General features: G+C 49.3%; 1 protein-coding gene across 6 annotated transcripts; it reads right to left on the reverse strand.

The window, feature by feature from the left end:
• On the reverse strand, positions 1-27,423 carry LOC102100329 (uncharacterized). 6 transcript variants are annotated; one of them, XM_088064471.1, is made up of 32 exons: positions 27,307-27,423; positions 26,664-26,720; positions 25,893-25,975; positions 25,160-25,325; positions 24,415-24,521; positions 22,917-23,144; positions 22,736-22,852; positions 22,249-22,345; positions 21,672-21,770; positions 20,789-20,950; positions 20,305-20,483; positions 19,685-19,867; positions 19,413-19,557; positions 18,989-19,135; positions 18,587-18,817; positions 16,933-17,126; positions 16,445-16,572; positions 16,109-16,278; positions 15,160-15,339; positions 14,412-14,546; positions 14,047-14,190; positions 13,318-13,598; positions 10,081-10,240; positions 9,190-9,502; positions 8,675-8,802; positions 8,308-8,428; positions 7,575-7,708; positions 4,113-6,629; positions 2,396-2,551; positions 1,905-2,018; positions 1,718-1,768; positions 1-687 (listed from the first exon to the last, which is right to left on the reverse strand). In XM_088064471.1, the coding sequence occupies exons 1-32, from the start codon at positions 27,421-27,423 to the stop codon at positions 397-399; spliced, it is 7,335 nt and encodes a 2,444-aa protein (XP_087920597.1). In that variant the 3' UTR covers positions 1-396. The 6 variants fall into 6 exon arrangements, with proteins under 6 accessions (XP_087920597.1, XP_087920593.1, XP_014117290.2 ...); XM_088064467.1 differs by lacking the exon at positions 22,736-22,852 and having other exon boundaries at positions 2,396-2,548; XM_014261815.2 differs by lacking the exon at positions 22,736-22,852.
• Between the last annotated feature and the right edge of the window lie 495 nt (positions 27,424-27,918).

The following is a 27,918-nucleotide window of genomic DNA, read 5'->3' on the forward strand; positions in this document are numbered from 1 at the left end:
GATGCTTGCAAATGCAAACACCACAAACTTGTGTTAGTTTAACTGTTTGTAGCGCACTCTTTGTGTCCTTTTATTTTAAGTAGCTGCCCTTGGACAGAGGTCACCCACAAGTCTTAACTGTTCAGGGATTATTCATTTCTTGTTTGGGCTTTTCCACACATCATTCTCTCTCCTTACCTATGTTGTTGTTCTCACATATTCACATTTTGGCTCCAGAAGTCATCTACTTCATGAAATAATGCTTCATAGATCCTAATCCTCAACATAAGGTGTGAGACCAACAGATGCTAAAGGCAGGGAGCAGCCCTGCCCTGAAGAGTTGATCCCATTTCTCACATCCATGAGCTCTTTGTCTGAGCAGAAATCCTTCCATTCAAATGGAGACCAGAGATGCTGTTACCTCAGGTCATCATCACTTCTGGCAGGTCTGGTTCTTGAATGCTCAGGGGTTCTCTGCAGAGACTGATGGGTCAGGGATGTCCGTGCTGAGTTAAGGCTCAGAGACCGATCCAGCTTCCGAGTCTCTTCTTCCAGAACAGCAGCTCTGGGCTCCTTGAGCACAGCTGCAAAGGAGCAGGACAGCTCCTGGTGAAGGTCTGACAGCTCCTGGCTGGTCCTTGAACAGCTCTCAATGTAGTTCTGCCGGTGCTGTCGGTCTCGGGCCAGCTGTGACTGCAGCAGGGACACCTGAAAGAGGCACAAGGCCCGGCTCAGACAAGCCCACGCTGGCAGCAGCATCCACAGCCCCACGGTACCGGCTGTCAGGGCAGACACAGCCTCCAACTGCAGCCCTCACCAACACTCTGCCCTTGGGGAAGGGGAAAGGAACAGGCTCCCAGACTGGCCCTGAACAGAGCTCAGATGATCAACAAGTCCGGTCCAAGGCTGCCAAACCCTTCCCACGTACATCCCTCAGCCCCCACAGGTCTAGCAGAGAGAGTTCCAACAGCAGCGAGGAACCCAACTCTGATTTCCAAAGGACACATTTGGGCCACTGAGCCCTTGCTCCACAGGCTCCACAGTGCATCAGCAGGAGGGCTACTGCTGCTCCCCTGAGCTGCTGGAGAACTCTTCTCCTTGAGCTGCTGGACAGACAGCTGAGGGACTGGGAGCAAACTCTCCCAAACTTCAGACCATTCCACACAGGAGCAGAGCACAATGTGGTCAACTAAGCCCAGTGGAATAAGTCTCTGGCATTGCCTCAGATCCCTGGACTTCTGCTAAGATGCAAGCTCCACTGATATGGAGCTAAGGGAAAATGGAAACAGGCAACAAAGGAGAACATCCTGGTCCAGACTACCCAGGGAAGTAGAGGAATCACTGTTCCTGAAAGTGTTCAGAAAACACGTGGCTGTGGCACTTTGGGCCATGGTTTAGTGTTGGGATTGACAACACTGGCTTAATAGTTGGATTAGATTATCTCAGAGGGCTTTTCCAACCTCAAACATTTTATGATTCTATGATTCTGATATTTTCAGATGACTTCCAGTGATCTGAATTTCATCCCATCTCTCTCCCCCACCACCTGATCCTTAGACAAGTCAGAGATAAGACCAAGATAAAGAATGTTGTTTGGCTGTTGCCAACAGGTGCATGACTGACAATATCTGCTGTACTAACTTCCTGACAGCCAAACAAGACTCAGGCTGTAGCAGCATGACAGGTGTACCTGTGAGTACAGCCACAGCAGCCTTTGGTGATTTTTCCTACTCCTCACCTGGTTCTGTAACTCAGCTAAGCGCTGACTGCAGTGAGCATGAGACTCCTCCTGTGAAGAAAATGAAAGGATGTTCTGTCAGTTTGTTTGGTCCCAGGCACAGGCAATATTCAACTTCTACCAGGTCTTCCCATCATTCCTCTGTATGACCAAAGCCTCCTCGAACTAAGGAAAAAGTTGTTCTCACCTGTCTAGAAGTAGGAAAATTGTACTGCTCAGACTCAGAGAGAGAGAATCCACAGGCATCTGGGAGTAACCGACCCCTAAAACATCTCTTCAGTCTCCTCCGTTCGTGTTCCACCTGCAGTGGATGGGAGAAAGAAACCTGTCAGCAAACATGGAGCAAAAGAACCTCTGGACATCAATGCAAGATCTCTGCTCTGAGACCCTGAATTGCACCAGACAACACTGGGGGCAGAAAGCTCTCGCTGGGGGCTGCGCAAGAGAGGCCAGTGTGTGTCCAGGGACACGGGGCCAGGGAGGGAGACAGTGCAGTGAAGGCACCTTTGAGAAAGCCCTGGGCTGCCGCAAGAGACAGAACAAACAAAAGGGTGTGCCCACAGCAGGGACAGGGAGAGGCAAGGAAACAAGCAGGGCAGTGCAAAGCACTGCCTGGGCAAACGTGCTGTGTTCCAGAGGAGCCTGAGGCTCCGTGGAGGCACAGAAAGCCCATTTTACCTGCTCAAGGGTTCTCCTGAGTTCAGTGTTTTGTTGCTTGAGCTCCACCTTTTCATCTTCCAGCTTTGCAATTGCTTGCTGCAGACATTCCAGGCTCTGCAACATGAGTCTCTTCTCTGAGAGCCATGACAGCTGCTCCCCTTCAGCAACAGCCTGCTGGGCATTCAGAAAGGAGATTCCATGAGCTGGTGCCACTTAAAGGTTAGAAGGGTCAGAATCAATACATCAGGGAGAGTAACCACAGCAGGAATGGACGATGCGAAGGTCCTCCTTCTCCTCCTTGTCCACAGGCCAAAACACCACACCCTCTTTTCTAGGGGTCCTCCTCCAAATCCCCATGGAGAATTGTGTAATATGTTCTGGATCTGCTTTCTGCTAATTTTGTTCAGTGTTCCCCATTCTGGTTTTGAGAGACTGGAAGCATTAATTTCCTACCCAGACACTTAATGGATTTACAAAGCTCTGTAGTGTCTCCACTTCTCTCAGCCATTTCCTGTCAGTGAATACTTAAACATTTACATCTTCCTCTTAGGGAAATTATTTATCATTTTTGGTCATCCTCTTTGATCATCACTGTAAATTCTTGTACCTACAGTTCTATCTGTCCTTAGACAACCAGACATTCAAGATGTGGATGAAGCAGATATTTCTGCAGTGATAAAACACTACCATTTTGTTTTCTATTCTCTTTTTACCTGTCACATCCTCATACAGAACTGCCCTTTGAAAATATCACACTATCATTCAGATCATATGCACTACTCTGAACTTAGTCAGGAGCCACTTCCTCCTCTGTGCCTTTCTTCATGAACTGCTCCTTGGAGCACCTATAAATGTAGTCTTGTATCAGCACTAAACCAATCTGTGTGGATGCAACTGCATTACCTGACTGAATGTTCTTGCATACCTGACCTACATGGATATAAGTGCAATCTCAGGCTCTTTTCCCATTTCTTGCCCTTTTCACATCTTTACTTTCAATCAATAGATCACAATACTTGTCAGCATCCTGGGTCAGGCCGCAAATAGTATTTCTTAAGTCATAAGTAAATGTATAATGCATAAATACAGTGTTTTCTTAGTAACACTTTTTACATGCCAGTATACTAATGGACACTAGAATATAGGCAAATTCTTGGCAAAGCTGTAGCACAGGCTATTGCAGCTGTTCCACTAGCACAACCTGAATCAGTTCACTTTGGAGAAATACACACAAGTTTGCCTCCATGACTTCTGGATGGCAGTACAAACATGTCCTGAATGCGTAATTAAACATTTAAACTGACCAGGCAATAATAGAAATCCCAATCTTTTAATACACTAGAAAAGCTGTCCCTCAGAAATCTCCATCTTGGCAAGCATCCTTGAGGCACCAGCAGTGCAGCTGCTGCTGCTCAGATCTCTTGGTACAAAACTCTGCTGGGTTTAGTCCATCGCCCTGCTCACCTGCTCCATTCCTTCCCACACCAAATCCAAATCAGCAACAGCAAACTCCAGAGCTGTAGCAGTCATTCTGGGCGTGCCAGGAAACAATCTGGCAGTCAATGGTCTCTGGCTGGGGCCAGGCAGACAGACAAGGCTGCCTGCTGCAGCCTGGGCTGCTTTGCCCAAGCAGGCCTGGACTGACAGGGATATAGAGTCCCACTTCTTTATGGGAAATATCACTGGAATTCTTCAGGGACATTGGAGTGGACTGCAGGCAAATGCCTCTGCCTACCTGGAGATGAAATCGGTCTGTGTCCCTCTCTGCAACCATTCTCTGCAGGATGGTTATTTCTTTCTTCAGATTCCCATTGGCCATTTCACTCTTGCTCAGTGCAGCACTTAGGACTTGCGCATTCTCTCTCCATTCATGTTCTCTGCTTTCTCTCTGCTTCAAAGCAGCAGCCACAAACTCCAACTCTTCGCTATTGGCTTCTCTCTCAGCTTCCAATTGTTGGGTAATTTCCTTCTGCCTTTGCAAGAAATGGTCTCTCTCCTGGAGAATTTTCCTTTTCTGTTCTTCCTCTTCCTCCCATTTTTGGAGTTTTTGGATTTGTTTCGTTAGGGTTTCTCCTTCACCTTTCCATTGCAAAGCCAGTGTTAATTCTTTCAGGACTTCACTCTGCCTCCTAAGCTCTTGTTCTCGCTCTATCAGAGTCTTCTTTAAATACTTGACTCTGTCTGTCTGGTACTTGATCTCTTTATCCTTCTTTGTCAGAGTCTGCTGAACATGCTGGAGATCTTCCCGAAGAGCTCTTATTTCCTCTTCTGACTGCTTTCGCTCACTTTGAGCCATGATCTCTCCTTCTCTCTCAGGGAAGGCTTCTTTCAGGAACTCTTGCTCTCCATCATGTCTAACCTCTTCATTCTTCTCACTTAGCCTAAGCTGGAGATTCTGCAAAGTCTTCAGTTCTTCTTCTACGTGCTGGAGTTTTTGCCTAAGAATGTCATTGTCTTCATCTTTCTTCCTCACCACTTCCTCAAGCAGAGTCACTTGCTTCTGGCATGATGTTAGTGCTACTTTCATGCTTTCTTCACGAAGATGGAATGTGTTAATTTGCTCTGTCTGCCTGAGGAACTCCAAATGGTTCTTCTGCAACATCTGGTTTGCTTTGTCTAGATCCTGCTCTAGACTTTTGGCCTGCTTGCCTGCCACCTCCTTCTGCTCTCGAAGGTCCTGGACATGCTCTTGCAAAGACACTAACTCTTGATCTCTAGCTTCAATAGAAGATTCAGCATATTCTAGTTTTTGCAGTATGGCTTTAGTTTGTACTGCTGTCTCTTCCTTCTGCTCTTGAAGCTTTGTGATGGCATCCTCCAGAACACAAATCTTTTCCTCTTTTTCTTTCAGAGTCAGTGTTATTGCATGGAAATTTCTTTGCTCAGCTTCACGCTTTTCCTCCTTTTCTTTGCATGCCTCATATTGCTTTCTAAGGGACAAAATTTCCTGCACTTTTTCCTTTAGTTCCACTTGAAGACACTGTAGAATTTGCTTCTGCTGTTCAGAGCCTTGCTTTTGTTTTTGGAAGGTGTCAATCAGTTCCTTCTGAGATTCAATTGTTAAATCCTTTTCTTTCAGTATTGTCCTAGAGTACTCTAAGTCTCTGTGCAAGACATTCATCTGTTCTTCTGTTTTTTCCTCATAGCTCCTTGTTTGTTGCTTTTGGATATCCATAAGTCTGTCTTTTTCTTCTAAGGTTGCTAAGGTCTGCTCCAGTTGGTCACGGACAGTCTTTAACTGCGTTTGCATGACTTCTTCAACTTCCTGCATTTTCTTTTGTTGTGACTCAAGCTCTTCATCTTTTTTAGATAAAGAAAGTGTCATGATTTCTACTTTACCAAGAAGCTCTTGCAGATGCCCGTCTTGCTGTTCCTTGTGCTGCTGCAAGAGCCTTAACTCTTCCCTTTGAGTGTCACACTCACTCTCTCTATCCTTAAGAACAGTCCTCAGGTGTTCAAGGCTAGCATATAGAGATTTCACATCTTCCCTCTCCTTTTCCAGTTCTTGAATCTGCTGAGTCAGAGAAAGAAGCTCCAACCTTTTCTCTTTCAGGTTTCCTTTCATATCATCAAGATCCACAAGCAGATTTCTGACTTGTATAGCACCATGCTGTTCTAGAATCATTATTTTCTCCTCCTGGAATTTGATCTCCTGGTGTCTCTCTTCCAGTTCTTTGCTCACCCTGCTGACAGCAGAGTTCTGCAATTCTAACTGCTTCTCCAGCTCCTTTATCAGTTCTTGCTGGGATCTGATTTCCTGGTCCTTCTCTTCCAGCTCTTGGCTCATTTTACTTAAAACAATCCTTTGCTTTTCTTGCTGCTTCTCCAGCTCCTGTATCTGTTCCTGTTGGGATTCTGTCTTCTGTTCTTTCTCTGTTATGTCCTTGATAACCTGATTAAGAGCAGTTTTATGCATTTCTTTCTGCTTTTCCAACATTCTCATCTGCTCTTGGTACAACTTCATTTCTCCCTCCCTCTCTGACAGGATGGCAGTCACACGAGTGAGATGCTCCTGCAAAGCTTTGGTCTCTGCTGCCTCTTTCTGAAGAATCTCCATTTTCTTCCCCTGGTTTTGCACTTCCTCATTTTTAATTTTCAACATGGAGAGCGTGGTTTGGAGTTCTTGTTCAAGGGAGTGATTCTTGTCTATAGCTGTATTCGCTCGGGTTTCAGAGGCTGTGACCGATTCCTCCAGAAGTTTTATCTCATACTCTAGTTTTTCTTTATCTGCCTGCAGCCTTTCCCATTCATGCTGCCAAAACAGGGAGAAAAAGGGTCACTCATTCCCTCTCCTGGATTACTTTTCATACCTGGACTCCTGCTGCAGGGGCAGGCACGTGCTGCCCCTCTCTCTCTCTCTGCCTCTCGGGCTGCTGCAGACCTTGGCTGGGCCCCCCTTGACGCTGCCTCTTTCCCAGCTCGCTCAGCCCATCCCAGCTTCCTTTCTGCCCTTCCCCGACCTCTGGCAGCTCCACTCCTGTGTTCCTTTGGGCACGAGCTGCCAGAACTGCAGCCAGGATCTCAAGTCAATGCTAAGCAGGATTTAGGCAGTGCCATGAGGATGTGCTCTCCATCAGGAAGGAATGAGAGCAAACACCCTCAGCATTTCATTCCAAGGCCTTGGGGCAACAGGAGTGCTTTTCCAACACTCCTGTGTAGAGTTTCCAGGGCAGCATCCCCGAGAGCCCCACTGCCCTCTCTTGCAGCACCAATGGCCAGATCAGTCTGTCATTCCCTGCTGCCACTCAGGACGAGTTCTCCCCTTGCAGGCACACGTCCTGATCTGCATCAGCACTTGGCTTTCCTCTCTTCTCTCCCCACTGCCTGCTCTCACATGGCCAAGGCCAAACACCTTTCAATTAACAGCAAACTTGGTCTTCTCACCCCTCCTGCCAGCTCCAGATATTTAGAAATCTGAACAAGGATTTGGACACCAGAAATTGCCCAAACCATGCAATGTCAATAGAGACAGTGTGGACATGGAGAACTAAAGCTTCCAGGGCACGGAACTCCAGCATGGAGGAAAATCAGCAGCCTCAGTGCTAACTGGCTTTGACATGGCTACAACATCATTTCCTCCTTATTCAGAAGAATGCAATTAGGAAAGTTAAACTGGAAAAAGGTGCTCCTTAGAACTGGTAACACAGGGTGCAAACGTAGCTGGGAAATGGCCCTTTGTGGCATCTGCCATTCTCACCAGAAGATCCTTCCTTTCCTTCTCCTGGCTCTCCAATTTCCTCTGCAGTGATGCCACCTCCTGACGAAGTGTCACAGCCTCTTCCTTCAAGGCAGTTTCTAGAGAGGTCTTCTGCTGTTCTGCCCTCCATATTGCTGCAGGAGGGAAAGGGAAAGAGAAGGGGGAAAGCAAAGTAAAGCAAACTGATGGGCATCCTGCAGAGACAATGGCACTGTCTTCTCTGCCTGACTGGGTTTGCCAAGTCTTAAGCCAAAACTGAGAGAAATGAAGGAAATTTCCAGGCAGAGAAAAAAGCAGGAATGGCAGGGGCAAGGTTCACAGGAATAGCAACGTGTGTTTGCTCTTGGCCTTGTGCAGAGTGAACAATCCAAGAGAGACAAAGCAGCAGGGATGCCTGTGCAGCCCTGCTCCAGAGGGGCCAATAGCCTGGAGGCTCTGGCAGGGCCTGGAGCTTGGTGGAATTGAGCTGAGGCATCCAGCTCCAGCTGCTTAGCACAGACACAGCACCTGAAAGGCACCAGCTGTGTATGGGATCAGCCACAGCAGAGCCAGTTGGCACTGCCAGCCATGGCATTGTTCTTGAGAAAAAGCTTTCACTGGCACTTGGATAGATAAATCTCATACTGGTTGTTTTTTTGCCCACTGTCATATCTGGGCAGTTTTCCTCTTCATGGAATCAGAGATTCCCACTGACAAGACAGGATGGGGCAGTGGGTGGAAGGAGAAGCTGTACCTGCCTGACTTTCATCCAACTCCTTCTGCAGCTTCTGACTGCTGGCTCTGAGATTGTCCATCTGAGCCTGCCCTGTACCCAGCTCCAGCTCCAAGGCCTGTATCTTCTTCCTTGCATTATTCTGGAAGAGGTAAGAGGAGCAGAATCACTTGTCAGTTCCACTGCTGGTAGTGCTACAAACACTAAAGCAGAAATAGCCCAGGTGGGAGAGGGCAGCTGGACTGCACTGGTAGATGTGATTGTGATCCTCCTTCCTCCCCATGCCAGTGAGCCAACCTGTGTACAAGGACTGACACCCATCTTGGCCTTGGCACTGTGCTTGTCCAGCAGCAAGACAGGATTTCTGGGTGCACTGGGCACACATTACCAGATCTTTCTGGGAATGCTCCAGGTGCTGCTGCAGGTCTTGCAGAGCTGCTGTCACTCTGTCCACTGTGAGGTCTGCAGGGACATCCCCGGCCTGAGAATCAGTTAGGCCCACAACATGACCCCCTTCTGGAAAGAGAAGACATTCTGTTTCAAAATTTAATCCAAGGGTCTCCAACAAGGCCTCTCTACCTAGGAGGAGGTGCCTTTGTCATTGTCCTAGAGCTCACCTTGCAGCAGAATGTATGTCACAGGTTGACAGTATTCTGATGACCACTAATGTTAGCACTTCCCCAAAGACAACTGCACAGGCCCCTGTGGACTTGGGCCCTTCTCCCTTCTGACTCTGATCATTTCTCTACATATAAACATGGACTTGTATCTCTGCAGGGAAGTCAAGCTGTCAAGACTTCCCAAGGCCTGAGTCAGCCTAAATTGTCAGGGTGAGTGTGTCATACCAGGATGACAAGGACCCACCCCCTCACTCCACCTGCTCCCCCAGCCTCCCACACTTGCCTGAGCTCCAAGTGATCAAGTCTCTGCTGTCCCTGATCATGTGGTAGAGAACCAAGAGCAGTTTGTCCAGCTGGGATTGAGTTTCCTGGTGGGCACCACTGGCCTGTTGACACTGTGTGGCCATGGCCTCTGCTTTTTCCTCAGAGCTCTGGAGCCTCAGACGCAGCTCAGACACCTCAGCCTCCAGCACATGCACAGCGTCCCTCAAGCTCTGTTCTTCTGCTCGGGACTTTTCCAACTCCTGCAGCAGCTCCTTCTCTCGAGTGTCCTGCTGAGCTGCCTTCTCTGTCACTGCATCCTGCATAGCCTGGATCTGGAAGATGGATGCAGAGAGCCTCAGGGACTGGGCTGCTCCTGAGGCAGCAGAGCGGGCAGTAGGGAGAGCATTGAAGGAGAAATGACTTCAGGCAGAAATACACCAGAAACAGAAGGTGCAGAACCAAGGATTCCAGTGGAGACAAAGGTAGAGAAAACAGGGAAAGGGAGGCAAGAGGCACCATTGAGGCTGCAGCTCTGAACACAGGCTGAACTGGCTGTGGTGGAAGTGCCCTGCCCAGCCTGCCATAGCCACGTCTGTGTCCCCACATTGCTCAGTGCCTGGCACAGGCAGCAATCCTGTCAGGGACAGCACTGCTAACAGAGGGACAGAGAAGCTCCAGAGGAGTGTGCTGCTGCTTCTCCTCCCAGATTTCCTGCTGGGACCCAGGAGAGAATGGGAGAAAACATCGGCAGCAGACACCAGATCCAGCCTTGGCCTGAGGGTGCAGCCGCAGCAGCCCTGGGCAGAACACGGCGACAGTGGATGCTGCTGGGAGGGGAAAGAGGTTGGGGCCTCCGTGCCAAAGGTGGTGTTGTGTGTCCCTGGAGAAGAGGATGGAGTGCACAGCTTACCTGGGTGTTGAGCTCCTGCAGTTCTCTTCTATGCTCTGAGTGGAGCTCCTCAGCCTGGTTAAGGGCAGAACGAAGCTGAGACAGCTGATTGATCTGGGCCAGGTTGTTTTCTTCCAGGGTTCTGAGACTCAGGTCCTTTTCTTCCAGAGACAGAGTCAGCCTGTGGAACAAGGCAACAGATGGCCATGAGAGACATTTGTATCCCTTGGGTGCCTCAGAGGAGTGGTGGAGTTGACCACTATGTGAGGCAACACTTGGAAAGTGTCAAGCTTTGTCTGGGGTAGATGATGAGCGAGTCCAGATCTTATGGGTCAGAATAAAAGGACAGACAAGTAGGGATGACATTGCTGTGGGTGTTTGCTAGAGGACACCTGAACAGGACAAGAAGAAGTAGATGAGGCTTTCTACAGGCAACATAAAGCAACCTCTAAGTCACAGATCCTGGTTCTTGCGGGGGACTTGAGCTTCCCTGCCACCAGCTGGAGAACCAACACAGTGCAGGATGTTCCTGGAAAGCATTGATGAAAACCTGCTGTCACAGGCAGTGGAAGATCCCACACAGAACAGCATGCTGCTCAACCTTATCCTAACAATCAGGGAAGGCCTTGTTGGAGATGTGAAACTTGGGGTTAGCCTTGGTTGCACTGCCTATGAATGAGATTGTGGAGTTCAGCTGGGGGTGAGGTTTTAAAAAGCAGGGCAGCAAGCAAGATTAAAACCACAGACCTCATGAGAGCTAACTTTAGCCTCTCCAGGGAACTTCTTGAAAGAAGCACATGGGAACAGGCCCTGTAGGGTAAAAGGGTCCAAGCTGATATTCAAGGATCACCTCCTCCAGGCTCAACAACAATGCACCCTAGTAAGCAAGAAATTGGGCAAAGAGGGCAAGAGACCTGAGTGAATAAACAATTCCTCATTCCTGTCATTCCTCAAGTGCAAGCAGGAAGTACACAGGAGATAGAAGCAGACTCAGGCCACTTGGAATGAATATAGAGAGATTGTTGGAGTAAGTAGAAATAAGACAAAGAAGGCCAAGCATCACCTTGAAATTAAATGTGGGCAAAGATGTCAAGAACAACAAGGGCTTTTTTAAATACATCAATAACAAATGGAAAACCAAGGATGATTGATGTGTGTCTTGTCTTCCTAAATGGAGGGGAGACCCTGGTAACAGAGGATGCAGAGAAGGCAGAGCTCCTGGGTGCCTTTCTTTGTGTTGGTCTGTACTGCACAAGACCAGCCCTCAAGGATCTCTGGCAGGAGACCATGCTAAAGGAATGCTGAAAGGAAGACTATCCCTTGGCAAGACTTTCAAAGAGGACTGGGTTAGTGAATCCCTGGCCAAACGTGACATTCACAAGTCCACAGGCCCTGACAGGACATGTCCACAAGTGCTGAGGGAGCTTGTGGACACCAGAGTGAGGCCACTCTCCATTATCTTTGAAAGGTCATGGAGATCAGGAGAGGTGCCTGGGGGCTGGAAGAAAGCAAATGTCATTCTGGTCTTCAGAAAGGGCATGGAGAAAGACACAGGGAAATACAGGTTGGTCAGGGTCATCTCAATCTCTGGAAAGGTGATGGAGCACCTCATGCTGGAGGCCCCCTCTACCCACATGGAAGGACAAGAAAGTGATCAAGAATGGTCAGCATGGATTCAATAAAGAGTAATCATGCCTGATCAAACTGACTGCCTTCTATAATGAAACAACTACTTGGGTGGACAAAGGAAGAGCAGCGGATATTGTTTACCTTGATTTCAGCAAGAATTTTGACACTGTCTCTCACAACATCCTCCTGAGGAAACTCAGGCAGTGGGGGTTGGAGGAGTGGACAATGGGCTGGACTGAGAACTGGCTGAACAGCAGAAGCCAGAGGGCTGTAATCAGTGACAGAGGGTCTCGTTCGAGGCCTGTCATTAGTGGTGTCCCCCAGGGCTCACTCCTGGGCCCACTATTGTTGAACTTGTTCACCAATGACTTGGATGAGGCGGTCGATGCCTCCCCATTGGGGTCACATCCTCAGAGGGATCTCAGCAGGCTGGAGATGGACAAAGGAACCTTCTGAAATTCAGCAGGGCCAACACAAGGTCCTGCACCTGGGGAGGAACAGCCCCAAGCGCTGCACAGGCTGGGGCCAACCTGCTGGGAAGCAGCTTTGTGAGGACCTGGGGGATCCTGGTGGACAGGAAACTCTCCATGAGCCAGCAGTGTGTCCTTGTGGCCCCTGGGATCCAGGAAAGCACTGGGAAAAGCATTGCCAGCAGGTCAGGGAAAGGATCCAGCCCCTCTGCCCAGCCCTGTGAGGCACATCTGGAGTGCTGTGTCCAGTTCTGAGCTCCTCTGGACAGGGGGCCAGGGAGCTCTGGGAGCACGGCCCAGCAGAGGCTGCAGAGATAAGAAAGGGCCTGGAGCACCTTCCCGATGAGGAAAGGCTGAGGGAGCTGGGGCTGTTCAGCCTGGAGCCCCAGCTGAGAGGGGCCCTCAGCCCTGGGTGTCCCTTTCTGCAGGGAGGGCTCCGAGCAGGGCCCAAGGCTCTGCTCCCTGGGGCCCGGCAATGGCACCAGAGCAACGGGCAGGACCTGATGCCCAGGAAGTTCCACCTGGAGACAGGAGGAAGAAATTCTTTGCTGTGCAGAGCCCAAGGCCTGAACAGATTGTCCAGAGAGGCTGTGGAATCTCCCTCAGTGGAGATATTCCAGAACCAGAGATTCTATCTTGACGCACTCCTGTGCCCTGGGATGGCCCTGCTGGAACTGGGAGGTGGGACCAGATGAGCCACTGTAGTCTCTCCAACCTAATGCATTCTGTGATTCTGTTCTTCTGGTTTAAATAAAAAATCATGAGTTTAACATGTCCTATGTCAACAAAACACATCAGATGCCAGGCTGATCAGATCCCAAAGGATTCAAGTTACAGCAGCCAAGGTGGAGCTGATGGATGTAGCCAGCTCCTTACACTGCAGCTCCAGCACTGTTAACACACCCACCTAACCTAACCTAACAGCACAACACTCCCTTGAGGGAAAGAGCTACCCCGAAAGCCTTTGTCTTCAGAAAAACTCCAGCTGAAGGCTTAAAATGTTAGAGAATGAACACAACATACAGATCATGAGACGTGTCTTCATGGAGAGTTCAGAATCTGCCACTTAGGAAATGCTGCCAGAGCCCCAGGCAGGTGCAAAGATGGCAAAGAGGGAATGCATTCACCACATTGCAGAGTCCCACAGGCTTTCATTTACCTGGAATTTTCCATCTCTAGGACATTCATGGAATCCTGCAGTTCTGCATTTTGCTGTGCCACTTCTACCCATTGATTCCTTTCCCTCTCCAAGTTCTGCAGCTGCACTTGGAGCTCCTTCTTCTCTTGTTCTGCCCCCTCCAGCCTCTTCTGGATGTTTTCAGTCTCCAGCATCTTCTGCCGTGACTCTTCCTGCGCCTCACTCACATCTTGCTGGGCTCTCTGGACTGTGCTTTCCAGGAACTCTCGGGAGGCTGCCAGCTGAGATGTCAACTCTTCCACCTCCAGTCAAACAGAACAAAGCAGTCAGAGGTGACAGCCACAGCCTGCTACTGTCAGCCACAGTAGAGGCCATGAGGAAAGGGAAAGGACAACTTTCCATTTCTCCCTGTCCTGAAAGCACCAGATTCACAATGGATATGGACAACAAGTCTCTCTAAGTGGCCCGCTATGGGCACCTAAAACAGCACCTCCCAAACCAAGAAGAGGCCAGCAGGAGTCCATGCTGATGGTTGCTGGCCAACAGCCCAGAGGACTGGCCCAGCTGTCCAGGGGGCAGCAGCTGAGATTCAGCAGAGCACTGAGTGTCCTCCAGAGCAGCTGCCATGGAGCCCCCACAGCATGAGGCAGCCCCAGGGATCAGCCCATCAGCTGCTGCTCTGCCATGGAAAAGCAAGAAGGCCACAGAGTCTTCCCTGGGTGACTGCAGTGCCACCGCTGTTTCACTCACCTGCTTTTGTAGAGCATCCCTCTGTTCAAGGAGGACATTAATCTCATCTCGGATACCTTGAAGTTCTTCCTTGTGCCTCCTCTGCTCTGCCTGGATTTCAGTATGAGCTTCCTGCAGCTCAGCTTGCAGCTTTGCCTTGATGGTCTGGCAACAAAATGCAGAGTAACTTCCTTCACCTACTTCTTCTGGCTTCTCGACCCAGCTCTACTTGCACTGCAAGCCCTCCTTCCTGGGGCTGAGCTCTGGAGCTTACCAGGCTCTGTGCTCCCACAGCCTGAGGCAGCCCTTGCCCCCTCAGTCCCAAGAGCTGCCTTTTGTGCCCTTGTCCCTGCCCTGCACTCCATTCCCTGCCTACTCAGACTTACCTGTCCTTTCTCTTGCTGCTCTTTCACCTCCTGCCTGAGCTGCTGGACCTGCTGGCACGCTTGGCTGAGCTCTCCCTGAGTTTGGACCAGTGCCTCTGTTAAAGCCCTCTTTTCATTCTGCTCTTCCTGCAGCACCTGCACAGAAGCAAAGAGCAGAGGGTTTCACACTTGCCTGCAACATCTGTGTGGCAAGAGGCAAAGACGGATGGGCTCACGCGCCCTCAGAGCACTTGGCTGCTGCTCCCCTGGGCCACTGTCTGCCCTGGGGAGCCACAGCTGCCCAGGAAGTGACTTAAAACACAGCCCAGAAGACATCTCTGGGATACTCTTCAGAAATAATCCCGACAAGTCGTTAAAACAATTTTTCTCATCCTTGTCAGCATTTCTGCTTCACCCTCCCACAGGGTCCACAGAAGAAAAGTCCTACAATCTCACTTTGGCACTGAACACCTACCGGCACACATCAAAAAGGAAGTGGTAAGAGAACAGTGAAGAATCTCTGAGGTATGTCTTAGAAAAACAGAACACAAGAGCAGCACAAAAATCTCAGCTGAAAGCTGATGTTTCTGCCTGGCTTCCTATGAGAGGGCTCATTCCTGGTCCCAAAGACAGACCCGATCACCTTTCACCTGCCCAAATTCAATGGAGAAGACATGGAGGACATGCTCCAAACAGCCCCCATAGCCTGCCATCTCCACAGCTCCAGCCTTGCAAAAATCCACACCAGTTCTCCCTTCAGAACCATTACCTGTCCCTTGGCTTTTTCAAATCTAATTTGTTCGTCTTGTTGTTGGGCCTGCAGGGTGGCAACTTTCTGCCTCAGCTCAAGCAGCACCTTCTCGTGTTCCCGCTCTCTCTTTGCCTTCTCTTCTTGCCATTGCTCCAGCATCTCCTGCAACTCTGCATGGTGTCTTTCTTGCTCATTTTTCTGAAGAGGGGAGAAAAAAAATTGCAAGATGAAGTTGCAGGCAAGCTCCCGGCTGAAAGATGTGAAGCTTCATCCATCCCACAAACCCCAACCTGAAAAGACAACAGCACTGGCTTTCTGCACTCCAGAAACCACGTCCTGTCAGGGAATTTAAAAGGAGGCTCAGCAGCTGCAAGAATCACAGCCTCATGGAATCATTTCTGTTGGGAAAAACCTTCACAAGCATTGAGCCCAAGCACTCACAAAAGGAGGTGTCACCTTCCCCTCCCTGATGCCCCAGTCACAAGGACTGAAGGACCAGGGGCCTGTTCCATTGGCTTCCAGCCCAAACCTAATCCCTGTGTCAGTCATGGAGGCACAGCAAGAAAGGACCCGAGTTCCCACTCCTGCAGACAGAAGCACTGATGGCATCTGCTCCATGTTGGCATCTGCTCCATGTTGGCATCTGCTCCACGTTGGCATCTGCTCCGTGGCAGGAGGGACTCAGGGATGATCCTGCCCTGGGCTGCCACACTTTGGGTGGGCACTGCCCAACCTGCTCTGGAACTCGTCTCACGCCCTCACTGGAGCCGTGGCTGCATTTACTGTCCCGGCACCATCCTGGGGGGCTTCACACACCTCCAAGTCTGAGCTGCTGGCTCTGCTGCCCAGCCCAGCAGCAAGAGGCCTCTGGCAGAGGATTGCTGCCCTTTCTCACCCTCAGGCTCTGCTTGAGCTAAACCTTCCCACAGGCCCAGCTTGGACAATTCAGAAGCATATTGTCCCCTACCAGGTCTTGCAGGAGCTTGTTTACTTGTAGTTGCTGAGCTGTTCCCTGAAGCCTGAGGCTTTCTTGACACTGCTGCTCTGCCTGCAAGAGCTGCTGAGCTGTGTCTTCCTGTTCCTTTCTCCTGAGATCTCTCTCTGCTTCCAGCTCTTGTAGCAGGCATTTCACTTCTCCTGCAAACATCACCAACAGCAGGAGTCAGAGTCTTTACTGACTTTACTGACCTCAGGCCCTTTCAGTGCCTCCAGCCCCACCACTCCTCAGAAGCCCTGTGGATTGAGGTGGCTTTACAGGGTGCTGAGCTTCTCTCAGCAGGGGTGGCACCACAACAAAGCACACCTTGTATCACTTCTTTGGCCTCCCTGACTGTGAGCACTTGAGCCTCCAGATGGTTCCTGGTGATCTCCAGCTGAGATATCTGCTGCTGAGCAGCAAACAGGCTGGATTCCAGGATGTCCTTTGCTGACCTACAAGTTGCAAATACAGAGAGACATGAGCTGCTTGCTCCTGACACCCACAGCTGGTTATTCCAGGACAACGAGGCTCAAGATCCCCACACATCACTATGGAAAATGGGTCACATGGAAACTCGTCCAGAGAAGGCACTTTTGTGCCATTTCCATAGCAAAGCAGGGCCCTCTGAGGGAGTGCCCTGGCCTTCCTTATGGCCTGGCACAGCACACACAGCCCAGCCCAACTTGACCTCAACAGCCAAATCTACATGTGAAAAGCACAGAGGATACAATACACTCCTGTGTAGTGCTTACCATCTTTATCATTACAGACCTTCAGCCTTGTCCTGCTCAGTGTCTGCTCCCTGCCTTTACCTGGTCTCTGCCAGCTGCTTGGAAAGGTCATGTTGATGGCGCTCCATAGCTGCCAGTTGTCCCTCCAGGGCAGCCTTCTCCTGGCCCAGCAGCTCCTTCTCTCTGCGCACCTGGGCCAGAGCGTGCCCTTGGCCAGAGGATTGCCGGCGCAGCTGCTCCAGAGCCCTGCTGGATGACTCTTGCTCCTGGGAAACCTGGAAACAGGACAAGGTACAGCTTGAGCCCATCCTCAGGAGCCCTGTGCAGAGCCAGCCAGTGCCACCTCGCAGGCAGCCAGAGGACAAGGAGCACCTGTGCTCTGGGCTCAAAGGTTCACAGCATCTGCCCTATGCAGCTCTGATACCCTGGGCTGCAAAAGCCTCTGCCACTGTTACCTTGGAGCTGCTGTGTCAGGCCCTGCTGCCTTGCCTGGGACCTGACAGCTCCTTGCCAACAAACATCCCTACTCCAAACGCGATGTTGTGACCCAAAAACACTGCATCTTCCTCAAGTGACAGTTGGCAAACAAAATTTCTATCAGGATCTATTTCAGCACTGGACATTTTCAGGAAGGTTGGGGAAAGCAATTTTGCTCCCTGAAGCACAGGAAAATACACAGGACTTCCTCTTCTAGAACAAAACCCCCATCAAAATGTCACCTCTCCACATGTTCAGAGCAGCTCTCTGCAACGAGGGGATGCTTGGCAGGGAAGTGGTTCTTGTGGTGAGCAGACATTTAGTGACTGATGGAAGTCTGGCTGATGTGGCCAATGCAGCTGTCTTGGTGCAGCAATTCACACCAACAATACCACTTACTTGTCTTACACAGAGAAGGTGTCTAATGGCCCTTGCTGCTATTCAAGCCAGATGACCAAACCGTGTTTTTGAGCTCTTTTCTTCAAAAGCAAAATCTCTGCTGTGTATTTGCCAAACCTACCACATACCCCAGAACGGAGACTGTCTGAGAGGGACCATCAGAAACAAACCCTTCTCTTGCAGCTATCCTGTAACACCCAATCCAAACCTCTCCTGGCACAGCTTGGGGCCGTTTCCTCGTGTCCTGTCCCTTGCTCCCTGGGAGCAGAGCCCAACCCTCAGCTGCTGCACCTTCCTGTCACAGGAAGTTGTAGAGAGCAAGAAGGTGCCCCCTGAGCCTCCTTTTCTCCAGGCTGAGCCCCCCCAGCTCCCTCAGCTGCTCCTCGTCAAACCTGTGCTCCAGACCCTTCCCCAGCTCCATTCCCTTCTCTGGACATACTTCAACTTCATGACAAAAAGCATCAACAAAAACGTGCAGACCTGGTTTTTTGTTTCAGAAATAGGATTCAGAGCTACACAGTTTGATCCTTTTGCCATGGTTTGATTCTTCTGCTGCATCTTTTGCCACCCACTCAAATTCATGGACAACAGAGTCATCTCTTTGCTGCTTATCAAGAGCCAAAAAAGAGGCCAACAAAAACACGTGGACTAAAATACTCTGTAGAAGCAGAGAACAACTCTGAGAGTTGTGGAACAGCTCTGCAAGTCACCCACACATTTCCAAAAAGTAGCAAACAAAGTCTTGTGACCTCTAGCATTACCATGTGTCCCCTTGACAACACCACTGCAAAATCCAACAGGTAAAGCTTCCCATACAAGCAGTCCAGTGCCCACATGGATGCACCATACTTTTGGTCACCTGACAGAATTTCTCCTGGGTTTCTGCTTTCTCCTCTTCCAGTGTCCTAAGCTCTAACCACAGCTTCTCCTGTTGCTCCTCTGCTTCCTTCAGCAGTTGCTCTAGCTGGGCTTTCTCTGCATAGAGCTCTTTGTTTGCTCTTTCACAGAAGTTCAGCTTCTCCTGCTCACAGATCTTTGCTCTCTCCATCTCACCCACTTTAGCAGACAAAACTTCCTTCTCTTGCTCCAGCTACAGCCACAGAAGCATAGAGGAAATAAAAGTAGAGGGAGAATTACTGTGAAAGAATGGCTCAGACACAAAAGAAACATTGCCACAGTCAGCTGGTCAGACTGTGCCAAGGTAAGAAAGCTGAGAAGCAGCAGCAGCTGGAGACAAACAGTAACATCTCTGACAACTCACCTGCAACACATATTTGTTCAGCTGCACTTTGTCCAATGCAAGAGCTTCATTGATGCTGCTCATTTTTGCTGCTGCAGCCTGTAGATCAGCTCTTTCAGCATTCATCTTGTTTTGAGTCCCCATCAGCTCAGCCACTGACCGCTCTGCCTGGAGAGGCAAAATAACAATGGGACAAAGGCAGCAAAATCCCAGACTGCAGGCAGCAACTCCACCTCCCCTGGGTGTCTTTGACTTACTCCTAGGGCAGAGCTCCCGATAAGGTCATGGGGACCAATGACCCCAAAGAGCCCGTGTGGTTGGATCACCATTTTCCAAGATGAACAACAGTGTTCCTCTCTTCTACTGCCAGATACAGCATCTCATGTGATCTTGGTGGCACAACTCCCACTCCCTCAAGTGCTGCCTAGGAATAAGGTGTCCATACCTTCTCCAGAGCCATGGCAAACTCATCCTTCTCTTGCTCCAGCAGATCCTTCTGAAGCTGCAATTTCTCCAGTGTCTGTCTCTTGACAATCAGCTCGCTCTGCAGTGATGAGTGCTTTTCCTCAAGTGCAACCAAATCCTTCACTCTGTGAGGAGGGGAAAGAGGTTTTTATAGAAAAACAGTCTATGCTACAAGAGAGGAGCAGGAACCATTCATTCCTTCACACTGGCCTCCTCAAGCCCAGCACTGCCAGAGAAAGCTTTAACACTTACAGGAGCTCCTGCTCTTGGCGTGCTCTCTCCATCCTGTCCTGCTGCTCTGCCTTTTCTGCCAGGGCTGACTCTTCCTTCATTTGCAGCTCAGCGTTACTCTGACGCAGACATGAGGCTTCTTGCTTCATTAATCCAAGCTGTTCCTGTAACTCTTCCCGAGTTTTCTCGAGGTTTGCACAGTCACTGCAGAGACAAGGCTCAGTCAGAAGAACAAAGTGGCCTCAAGAGTCACCGATCCCATTTCCAGCACTCCAGGCTGGAGCAGGGGGCAGTGGGCTAAGGAAGACCTTGCTCTTTCCCTCCCAAGGAAATCCTCCAGAGGCAAAAGGGAAAGGAAGGAAGGATTTTGCCTTCCTTCAGTGAGAAGCAGTGGCTGGGCAGGGGCACGCAAAGAACAGAATTCAGGGAAGTGGTATGGTGAGAAGAAGGAGTCTTCTATTCCAACATGACTGTGCATCTCCCACACAGCCTTAGGAGTCACAGTAGAGCATGAAAAACCCTGACAGGACGATGCTCAAGAGCCACACATGGTAGGGCAGGTGACTTCTTCACCCAGGAACCTCTGAACTCCCAGACCTGGAAGCAGATTGCCTCTGGAATGCAGGAGGAGGAAAGCTCACCTTCTGAGTGTTTCTACTAAAGATTGAAGGTGCTGTTGGTGGCTGCTGGACTTCTTGCATTTCTCCTCCAGTTGCTCAAGCCTTTGCTGCACCTCCCTGCACTTCTCTTCCTGATGTCTCTGCTGCTGCAGCAGAATGTTGTTTGAGTCCTGCCTAGCAGAAAGTTCTTCTCTCAGGGCCTGCAGGAACAAGCAGGGAAGGAGCACAAATGAGCAATAAGGAGCAGGGATGGTGGCTCCAGAGGGCAGGAAGAAACAGCTAGCAGAGACAGCTCCCCTGAAGGCAAAAGCTGTGCTGAAGGGGTGGGCATCAAGCAAAGAAAAACAGTAGAACAGAGCTGGGAAGACCAGCAAAGCAGTGCAAGAGCATGAGTATGAAGGTGAGAAAAAATGCCTCAAGTGGCTGAGCAAAGGGAAAGGTGTCAAGCTGAGCAAGGCCTGAGCACTGAACCTGTGGCCACTGGGGTAGACACAGAAGTTCTCACCTGTGTTGCCCCTCGCATCCTTGCCAGTGCTTCCAGAACCAATCCAAAGGCATGTCCTGTATCAACGTATCTCGGAGCTGAGAAGATGTCCCCAGAGACTGCATGCTGGGAACCGTCAGTGCAGATAATGCTGACCATGCTGTCACTGTCATCTAGTACCATCTGAAAGCCCACATCCAGCTGTTAGTCTTTACACATTTTACTTGGTTTTCTTTATCTTGTTCTCCTTTCCTCCTACTTTACCCTGGAGTCATTAAAAACTCAATTCTCTCATTTCTTCAGTCCACAAAGAAGGTTTGTCCCTGTGGCTACAAGTACTCCAGGGTTTTCTGAATACACCTCTTCACAAGTGTTTTAAGTGAACACTTACCTTCTCACAGCTGTGTAGAAGAGCTAACAACTAAACCCTCCTCTATTAAGAGAACTTTAGGACTAAGTTAACGTTACCCTTGAAAGTTGCAGTTCTGGGGAGATTATAACAGTCAGTGAACACAGAGGGAAGGAGCAGAGCTGATAAGTGCATCAACGGAGTCAGTGAACTTGTTGAAGAAGAACAGACTCATTGCTCAAAGAGGGTGAGGGAATTGCCCAAGAAACACTGGAATACAACGTCAAGTAGCACTCTCCAAAAACACAGTCCAAGAGAGACCTTAGCAGGGTGGTGAAGGCAACTTCTAATGACTCAGCTGAATTGTCACAGCAACTCACAAGCTAGAACAGGTTCTGTGTCAGAAAAGTGGTCTAAAAATTAAAAAGGCAATGGTAGTTAACACAGATAGTACACAATATCTATCTCTAACCCCTAGGCCAGTCTGTTCCCTTCCTCAAGATCTTCAAAATCAAATTTACAGGGATGTGGTCCCTGTACCAGGTCTATACTCACCTCAGTGATATTTTTAATGAGCTTTTGAAGTAAAATATTCTCTTCTTTGGCACTGTTAGTCAATGAAGCTGCAAATTCTTTCTCTATCCAGCTTGATTCCTGAAAACAGAATAAACAAAGTGTGGGCAGGGAAGAACTGCTCCCATCTGCAGCATTCCCATCCTCAGTAGCAGTCACACTGCTAAGTCTCTGCTTTAGTGATTCCAGTATATTCCTGCCCATATCTCTTCCATTTCTTCTCTGCTAAAACTAAGAGGAAGACCAAAAACTAGTTTTTATAGACTGCTATTAAACTGTCAGTTCCAAGGAACTCTGATCCCCAGAGACCTGAAATCACAGGCAGAAGAGCATTGGTGCACCCCTAAGAGGAAGACACCTGAACTGCCTGCAGTTCCTCTCCCACTGCCTGCATCTGGACTGACTCCACATCTGCCAAACACACAAGGAATATTTTGCAAGATGCCTGACGTTCCCATACACTGGCATCTTTACCACTGTTGCTCTTAAGGAAACCACACCTCTGTCTTCACCTGGAGAGCAAACCCTGGGCTATCTCCCAGGTAAAGGTAAAACATACTAGAATCTCCACTGTGTCGTTAAGTGTTTTCATGGTCTTCTCCTTCTCCTCGTTCTGCTTCTGAGACTGTACAAGCAAGGCTGAGAGCTCCATCACCCTGAGAAGAAAAGGTCTACGTGCCATTCCAAAAGCTTTGCACACCAGCACCTGTTAAAGAGCCAAGCAGCTCCCCAAAGCACAGCATAGCAAAGTTCAAACCAGGAAACACAGCAAAGGCAGCATTCATCTCAACAGGTTAATAAGCTTGATGTTGCAAAATGGCACTTCTTGCCCCAAATGCCTCTGCACTCAGTCTTGCAAGGAATTGTCAGCACGGAGGTGCTGCAGTGCTTATGATGGTTCTGGGCAAATTCCTCCCAACTCCTTCAGCAGTAAAAGGGCTGTACAAGAAACACAGTTCTCTTTATGCTGAATTCATTTTTTCATCAAGAATCAGTTAACAGTAAAAGCACTATCAGAGGCCATCTCTTTTCCAGTCTTGTCTTACTTGGAAGCATTTCTGTCAGGTAGATACCTTTTTCCATCCTTTCTGTTGAAGGTAAGAGTTTGACCAGGGACAGATACAGGGCTGTGCAGGGTTGTTATAAATGTGAACACAGCCCATCTGTGAACCCAAGAAGCTGCCATAGAAGATAATGTTGGTAATAGCAAAGTTAAAACACCTTTACCTGTCCTGAAGCTCTTTCTTCTCCATGTCCCACCTGACTTGTAAGGCTATCACTTCCTCAGCTGTCTGGTTTATTTTTGGTTCCACTTGCTGCTCTGCCTGATCCTTCTGGACAGGTTTACCCAGAGGGATGGACTCCCTGAGCTGCACACAGGAGTTCAGGCGGGAGCAGTTCACAAGAATAGATCCAGAAAGCCTCATTTGTTCTGCCTTCAGCTCTGACAAATCTCTGAAGAGGAACCAAGAAAGAGCCAATGTTCATTCCACCATCTTTACCAGCTGATTCACTTCTGAAGCATGCAATCATACATCAGGAAATGCTGGCAGGCAAGGTGACATCTTTGCTGGAGACAAGTCATTCCTCTGACACTTGGGGGACCAGGACACATCTTGACAGCTGAGTAATGACTTTACCAGGTTGCCAAGAGTGGAGTCTGTTTTCTCCTCAGATATAAGAAGTAAGATATGGTACAGGCCAGAAGGCCACAAGCACCTCTAATTACTCTCATTATCATACTCTAATTATCATTAATACATATCACGAATTTTACCAAGATCCCCAGCTTTTATACACTGTGTTCTTGAGTGCTCTGTTTTCATCCCCACTTGGACTTGTTAAGAGGCTCAAGACTATACCTATATAATAAAGCATTTCAGAAAGGTGGTGTAAGAATCAGCCTGAAATGCTGTAATGTAAAAGCACAAACAATACAAGGACTAAATACCAGGTCAGGCAGACTCTACACAATAGGGAAAACTCATAATCAATTAAGACAAATGACTTACAATGTTAACATTAACACGTTAACTTTAACTTACAAACCAGATATTGCAAGTGCATGCTGACACCAGAAGGTACTATTATGGCTGCACTATTTTTCTTGGGAGAAAAGAACCTCAGAGAGCCCAAGAACAAGAAAACAATCATAAAAAGATGTATCAAACTAAGCAAAATAAATTGGACAAATGCAGTAACAGCATATTCTTTCTCTCAGCAATGCTGGAAGAAGAATAAGCGGATACAAACTGACCAGAATAAAATGTATGCTAGAAATGAAAAGTGAAAAAATAGGCATTAATCATACTTCTCTTAGCAGCAGTGGAAAAAGAAAATTGGTAAGATTTTTTAAAGGTGGGTTTTTATAATTTCATAAAAGGGGCCACTCTATATGTTGCATGCACAGCTTCAGTGAGTCTCTTCCCAGGTGTCCATGCACTTCTGTGCCTGTGTTCACATACCCACACATCACCACAGTCATCACCTGCTCAGAGCCTCTGCAGTCCTCATGGCTCAAGCCCTTCAGCTTTATCTGAAGACCAGCAGCAAACAACTCTTCTGAGAACAGCCCAAAGCATGCTGAATGGCATTGCTTCTGACTGCCAAAGGAGAAATCCTACTTCTGCTGTAACCAATGCAACACTGAGGTTCAAAAAGCAGGGCTGAAAAGCAAGCAAGCCACACTTTTTCTGCAAGAGATCTCACCTCAGCTTCCACTCACCGGTCTGTGGCAGTCTTCATTTCCAGAAAATGGCGGCGGAAGGTCACCACCTGCCGCCACAGGCTGAGCAGGCGGTTATGTTCCCCCCTTAAGTGATTGTCATAAAGCTAAACATGCAAAGACAAAAATAAATGCCAATTCAGCCTTCACTGTCACTGTAACATCTCTCAGACAGGAGAATAAATCACCATCAACAGGTGCCCTTTAATAATTACTCCACCAGGGCATCAAGGACTGAAGAGGTACCACAGAGGCCCACAGCATCTGCCAAGAAGGGAACATCCACACTTCTCCCATAACACTGGGTAGCACCAAAGCAAGCTGATTGTGATTCACCACCTCAAAGTCTCAGCAGATGAAAACAAACACAAGCCCCTCCAAGCCCAGTGCCAGGTTGTTTTACAACAGCTAGTCAGTACAGGAGGCCTGTCTTGTTCCTGTGTTGGCCACTTTCAATCTGAACACACACAGACCTCCCTGATCTCCATTGCTCAAAACAAGGATTTAGGAACTATTAAATAGACAAGTGTTCTTGTGACTGCCCTAGAGTGCCCAGCTCTGTCTTCACAACCGAGCAGTGCAGTCACATAAGGTGGGCATCTCCTCACAGCACCCTCCGCTCACACTCCTGTCTGGCACCACTACACCCTCTGCAGAGCCACAGCTTCCACACAGCAAGTTGTCCATGCCAGGAACAAAATTCCCATCTGGCATCACAGCTGGCATTCCCAAAGCCTATCCTCACCTCACGTTCACTGCGCCATTCACTCTCCTTCAACTCCAGCTCCTCCCGGGCCCTCATCCAATCCGCTGTCAGTTTTCCAACATCTTCTTTGAGGGCAGAATTAACCTCATTGGCTTTATCAAGGTGCTCCCGCAGGAGAGTGTTCACTTCTGCCAGATTCTCACACCTTGGAAAGAGAGAGAAACAACAATGAGGTCACTGAACAACAGCTATCCATCATCCCTATGATTTTCCAGCTCCCTCAATACTGACTTTTTTTTTGTCTGAGAGGCAGTAAAAGCACTTTACAGGGTTAATGAAGATCTCTCTGTGATGAAAACATCATTTGCTTCTCTATGCTTTGAGCCTTCAATTTTCATGCATGATTCTGGTTTCCCCTTCAACCTTAACAATGACCACAGGTTAGAATTTTCTCCCTCTCCCTGCTGATGGTCACTAGATGTATCACCTTTCTAGCACTGTCCAGGGTCGTTCATCTACTGAACCACAGAAAAATTCAGGCTGGAAAGGGACCTTTCACACAGAACACACATACCACCTCCCCACTAAAAGCAGAGCCATTCAGCACACAGCACTATTACTGCACCACAAAAAGCAGATTGTGGACCTTTCTCCTGTCAAAGTAGCTTGCCCAACTGCTTCCCTTGGGGAGACCAGGTAGCACTGACAGGTTTTCCCTCACTTCCATGAGCAGCCAGGATACCAAGTATAAAGAAATGCTTCTTCCTTGTACCTTTGCTGCTCCTCTTCCACCTGAAGCAGTGCTTTCTCCAGGCTGTGGTCTGCTGTGGCTTTCCACCTGCCCGGAAGGGATCCCTTTAAGAAGAAAGGAAATGTTTAGTCAAATGATGGTGTTTCCTTCACCACTGTCAGCATCTACCATTTTCCTGTCCATTTTTTGGGTATCTCAGGAGCTCTAACAGGTGCAACATGGCTTCTTCCAGGTGTAACAGTGTTGTGATTACATGGAAGAGGGAGGAAAAGGGTGCTAGTGTGAGTAGCTCTCCTCACTCTGCCAAAGCTATGTGTTCTCAGTTCATGAACTCAAGTTCATGACTTGGACTTGATGCCTGGGAATACTCTTCTATTCTTCCACCCTTTGGCTTCTAGGTTTACTTTAGCCATGAAGCAGAAAGAAAACCATAGAGCCAGTTCTGTATGTTGACCACCAGCTTTCCTGATTCCCAAAAAGTTGTTTCAACTTTACAGGACAGCTGTATCATGTAACATGCAGCACAGTCCTCTCCTGAGACCCACGAAAAATGTAACTCCAATGAAGCACTATTTAACAAAATTAAAATCCTCCGCTGGGTCTTCTGGACTACTAACTGCTCTAAGAATTGCAACTGGACAAAACACTAATGGGAAAACTCACAGACGATCACAGAAAAATCCTCAGACAGTAAAAGTCTGCTTTCCTCTCCTTCGTTTGTGGAGGGTTTTTATTAGTCTGCATTTGGGAACATTAGATACACCCTTTTTAGTTCACAACCTGCACACTCACCCCTCCAGCTTTCACCTGCTGCTCCAACACTCGACACCAGGTCTGGTACTGCAGTACCTGAATGGATACAGAGAATGAAGAGAGAAGCAGCTTGTAATATACTCTGCTCACCCCATATTAACTTTTCTCTGAGTCCGTCCAGCCCAAGCACAGTGATGCTGATACACTCAACAAGAAGTCACTGCAATATTGGGAAGCTTCACTTTAATATGACAAAGATTGGGGCGGGCTATCTTTCACACGTAGCACTCCTCACCTGGGACAGCAGCAGCAAGCAGAAAGATGGGACAGATGTGGGCAGCTCTACCTGACCTACGGCCCCCACGTACCCCGAGCCAACGTTCAAGGTGGGGTTCTTGAGGCGACCGAAATGAGTTTTCAAACTTGCTCTGCAAGCAAACCGGACCGACTCCAGCCCGGGACAAGCCCTGCTAACGGGGCAGAACAGCAGCGATGCTGCGGGCACCGAACTCAGGAAGGGCTCGGCAGCGACACGGCGGCGGGACGGGGGCTGCCGCGGCCTCCCCGCCCCGAGCTCGGCGCCGCCCGCCCGGGGAGGCCCCGCGGGCTCCCGCCGAGTGCCGCCGGCAGCGCGGGCGGTCCTGCACCCCCTCCCCGCCGCCGGGCACCGCCCGCTCCTCACCTCGTCCTGCAGCTGCCGCACCAGCCCCGCCTGCCGCTGCTGCGCCTCCTCCGCGCTCCGCAGCCTCCGCCGCAGCGAGTCCGGGCTGCGCTCCCCGCTGCCCGCGCTGCCCGCCATGGCAGGCCCTGCCCAGCTCGGGGCCCTGCCCAGCCCGGCCCGCCCCGAGGGTCCCGCCCCGCCGGCCGCGGGCGGAGCGGCTCTCCCGGCCCGCCCGGGGCCGCCCGGAGCCGGCGCAGGCTCCGTGAGGGGCGGCGGGGCCTTCCCGCGGCGCCAGCGCCGGCAGGGACTGTAATCACAAAAAACTCATAGTGAACCCTCCGCAATTCATCGGAAATTGCTCGGGGACTTAGATGCTAAAAACATGTTTCGTTTAGTATTTGGCAGCTGAATAATACTGGCTTGTTTTCAGTCCCTGCTTTTTCCCGTGACAGTGAATGCCTCATCACTGACATTCTAGGTTTTTTTTAAAGAGGTAGAATGAATTAATTGCCACCAAATTTCTCTTTGGTCAGCTGAGTAATTTGAGATCTCTGAATCTCTGTCTCAAATCCTGAACCATTTAATCGTGCTTCTATTACGAAGACGAACAATACCTATCAAAGGCAATTCAGA

This window comes from Pseudopodoces humilis, chromosome 19, assembly GCF_049639895.1.
Source record: "Pseudopodoces humilis isolate 2021_Gansu_Grassland_sample_001 chromosome 19, ASM4963989v1, whole genome shotgun sequence".
In the NCBI taxonomy this organism is placed as follows: domain Eukaryota; kingdom Metazoa; phylum Chordata; class Aves; order Passeriformes; family Paridae; genus Pseudopodoces; species Pseudopodoces humilis.

Coding starts and splice junctions, on each gene's coding strand:
- LOC102100329 (XM_088064471.1), bottom strand. CDS start 27,423: ATGGCGGGCAGCGCGGGCAGCGGGGAGCGCAGCCCGGACTCGCTGCGG. Junction 22,853..22,916: donor AAGAAAGAGCTTCAGGACAG/GTAAAGGTGTTT, acceptor TTGGGTTCACAG/ATGGGCTGTGTTCACATTTA. Junction 21,771..22,248: donor ACGACACAGTGGAGATTCTA/GTATGTTTTACC, acceptor TTCTGTTTTCAG/GAATCAAGCTGGATAGAGAA.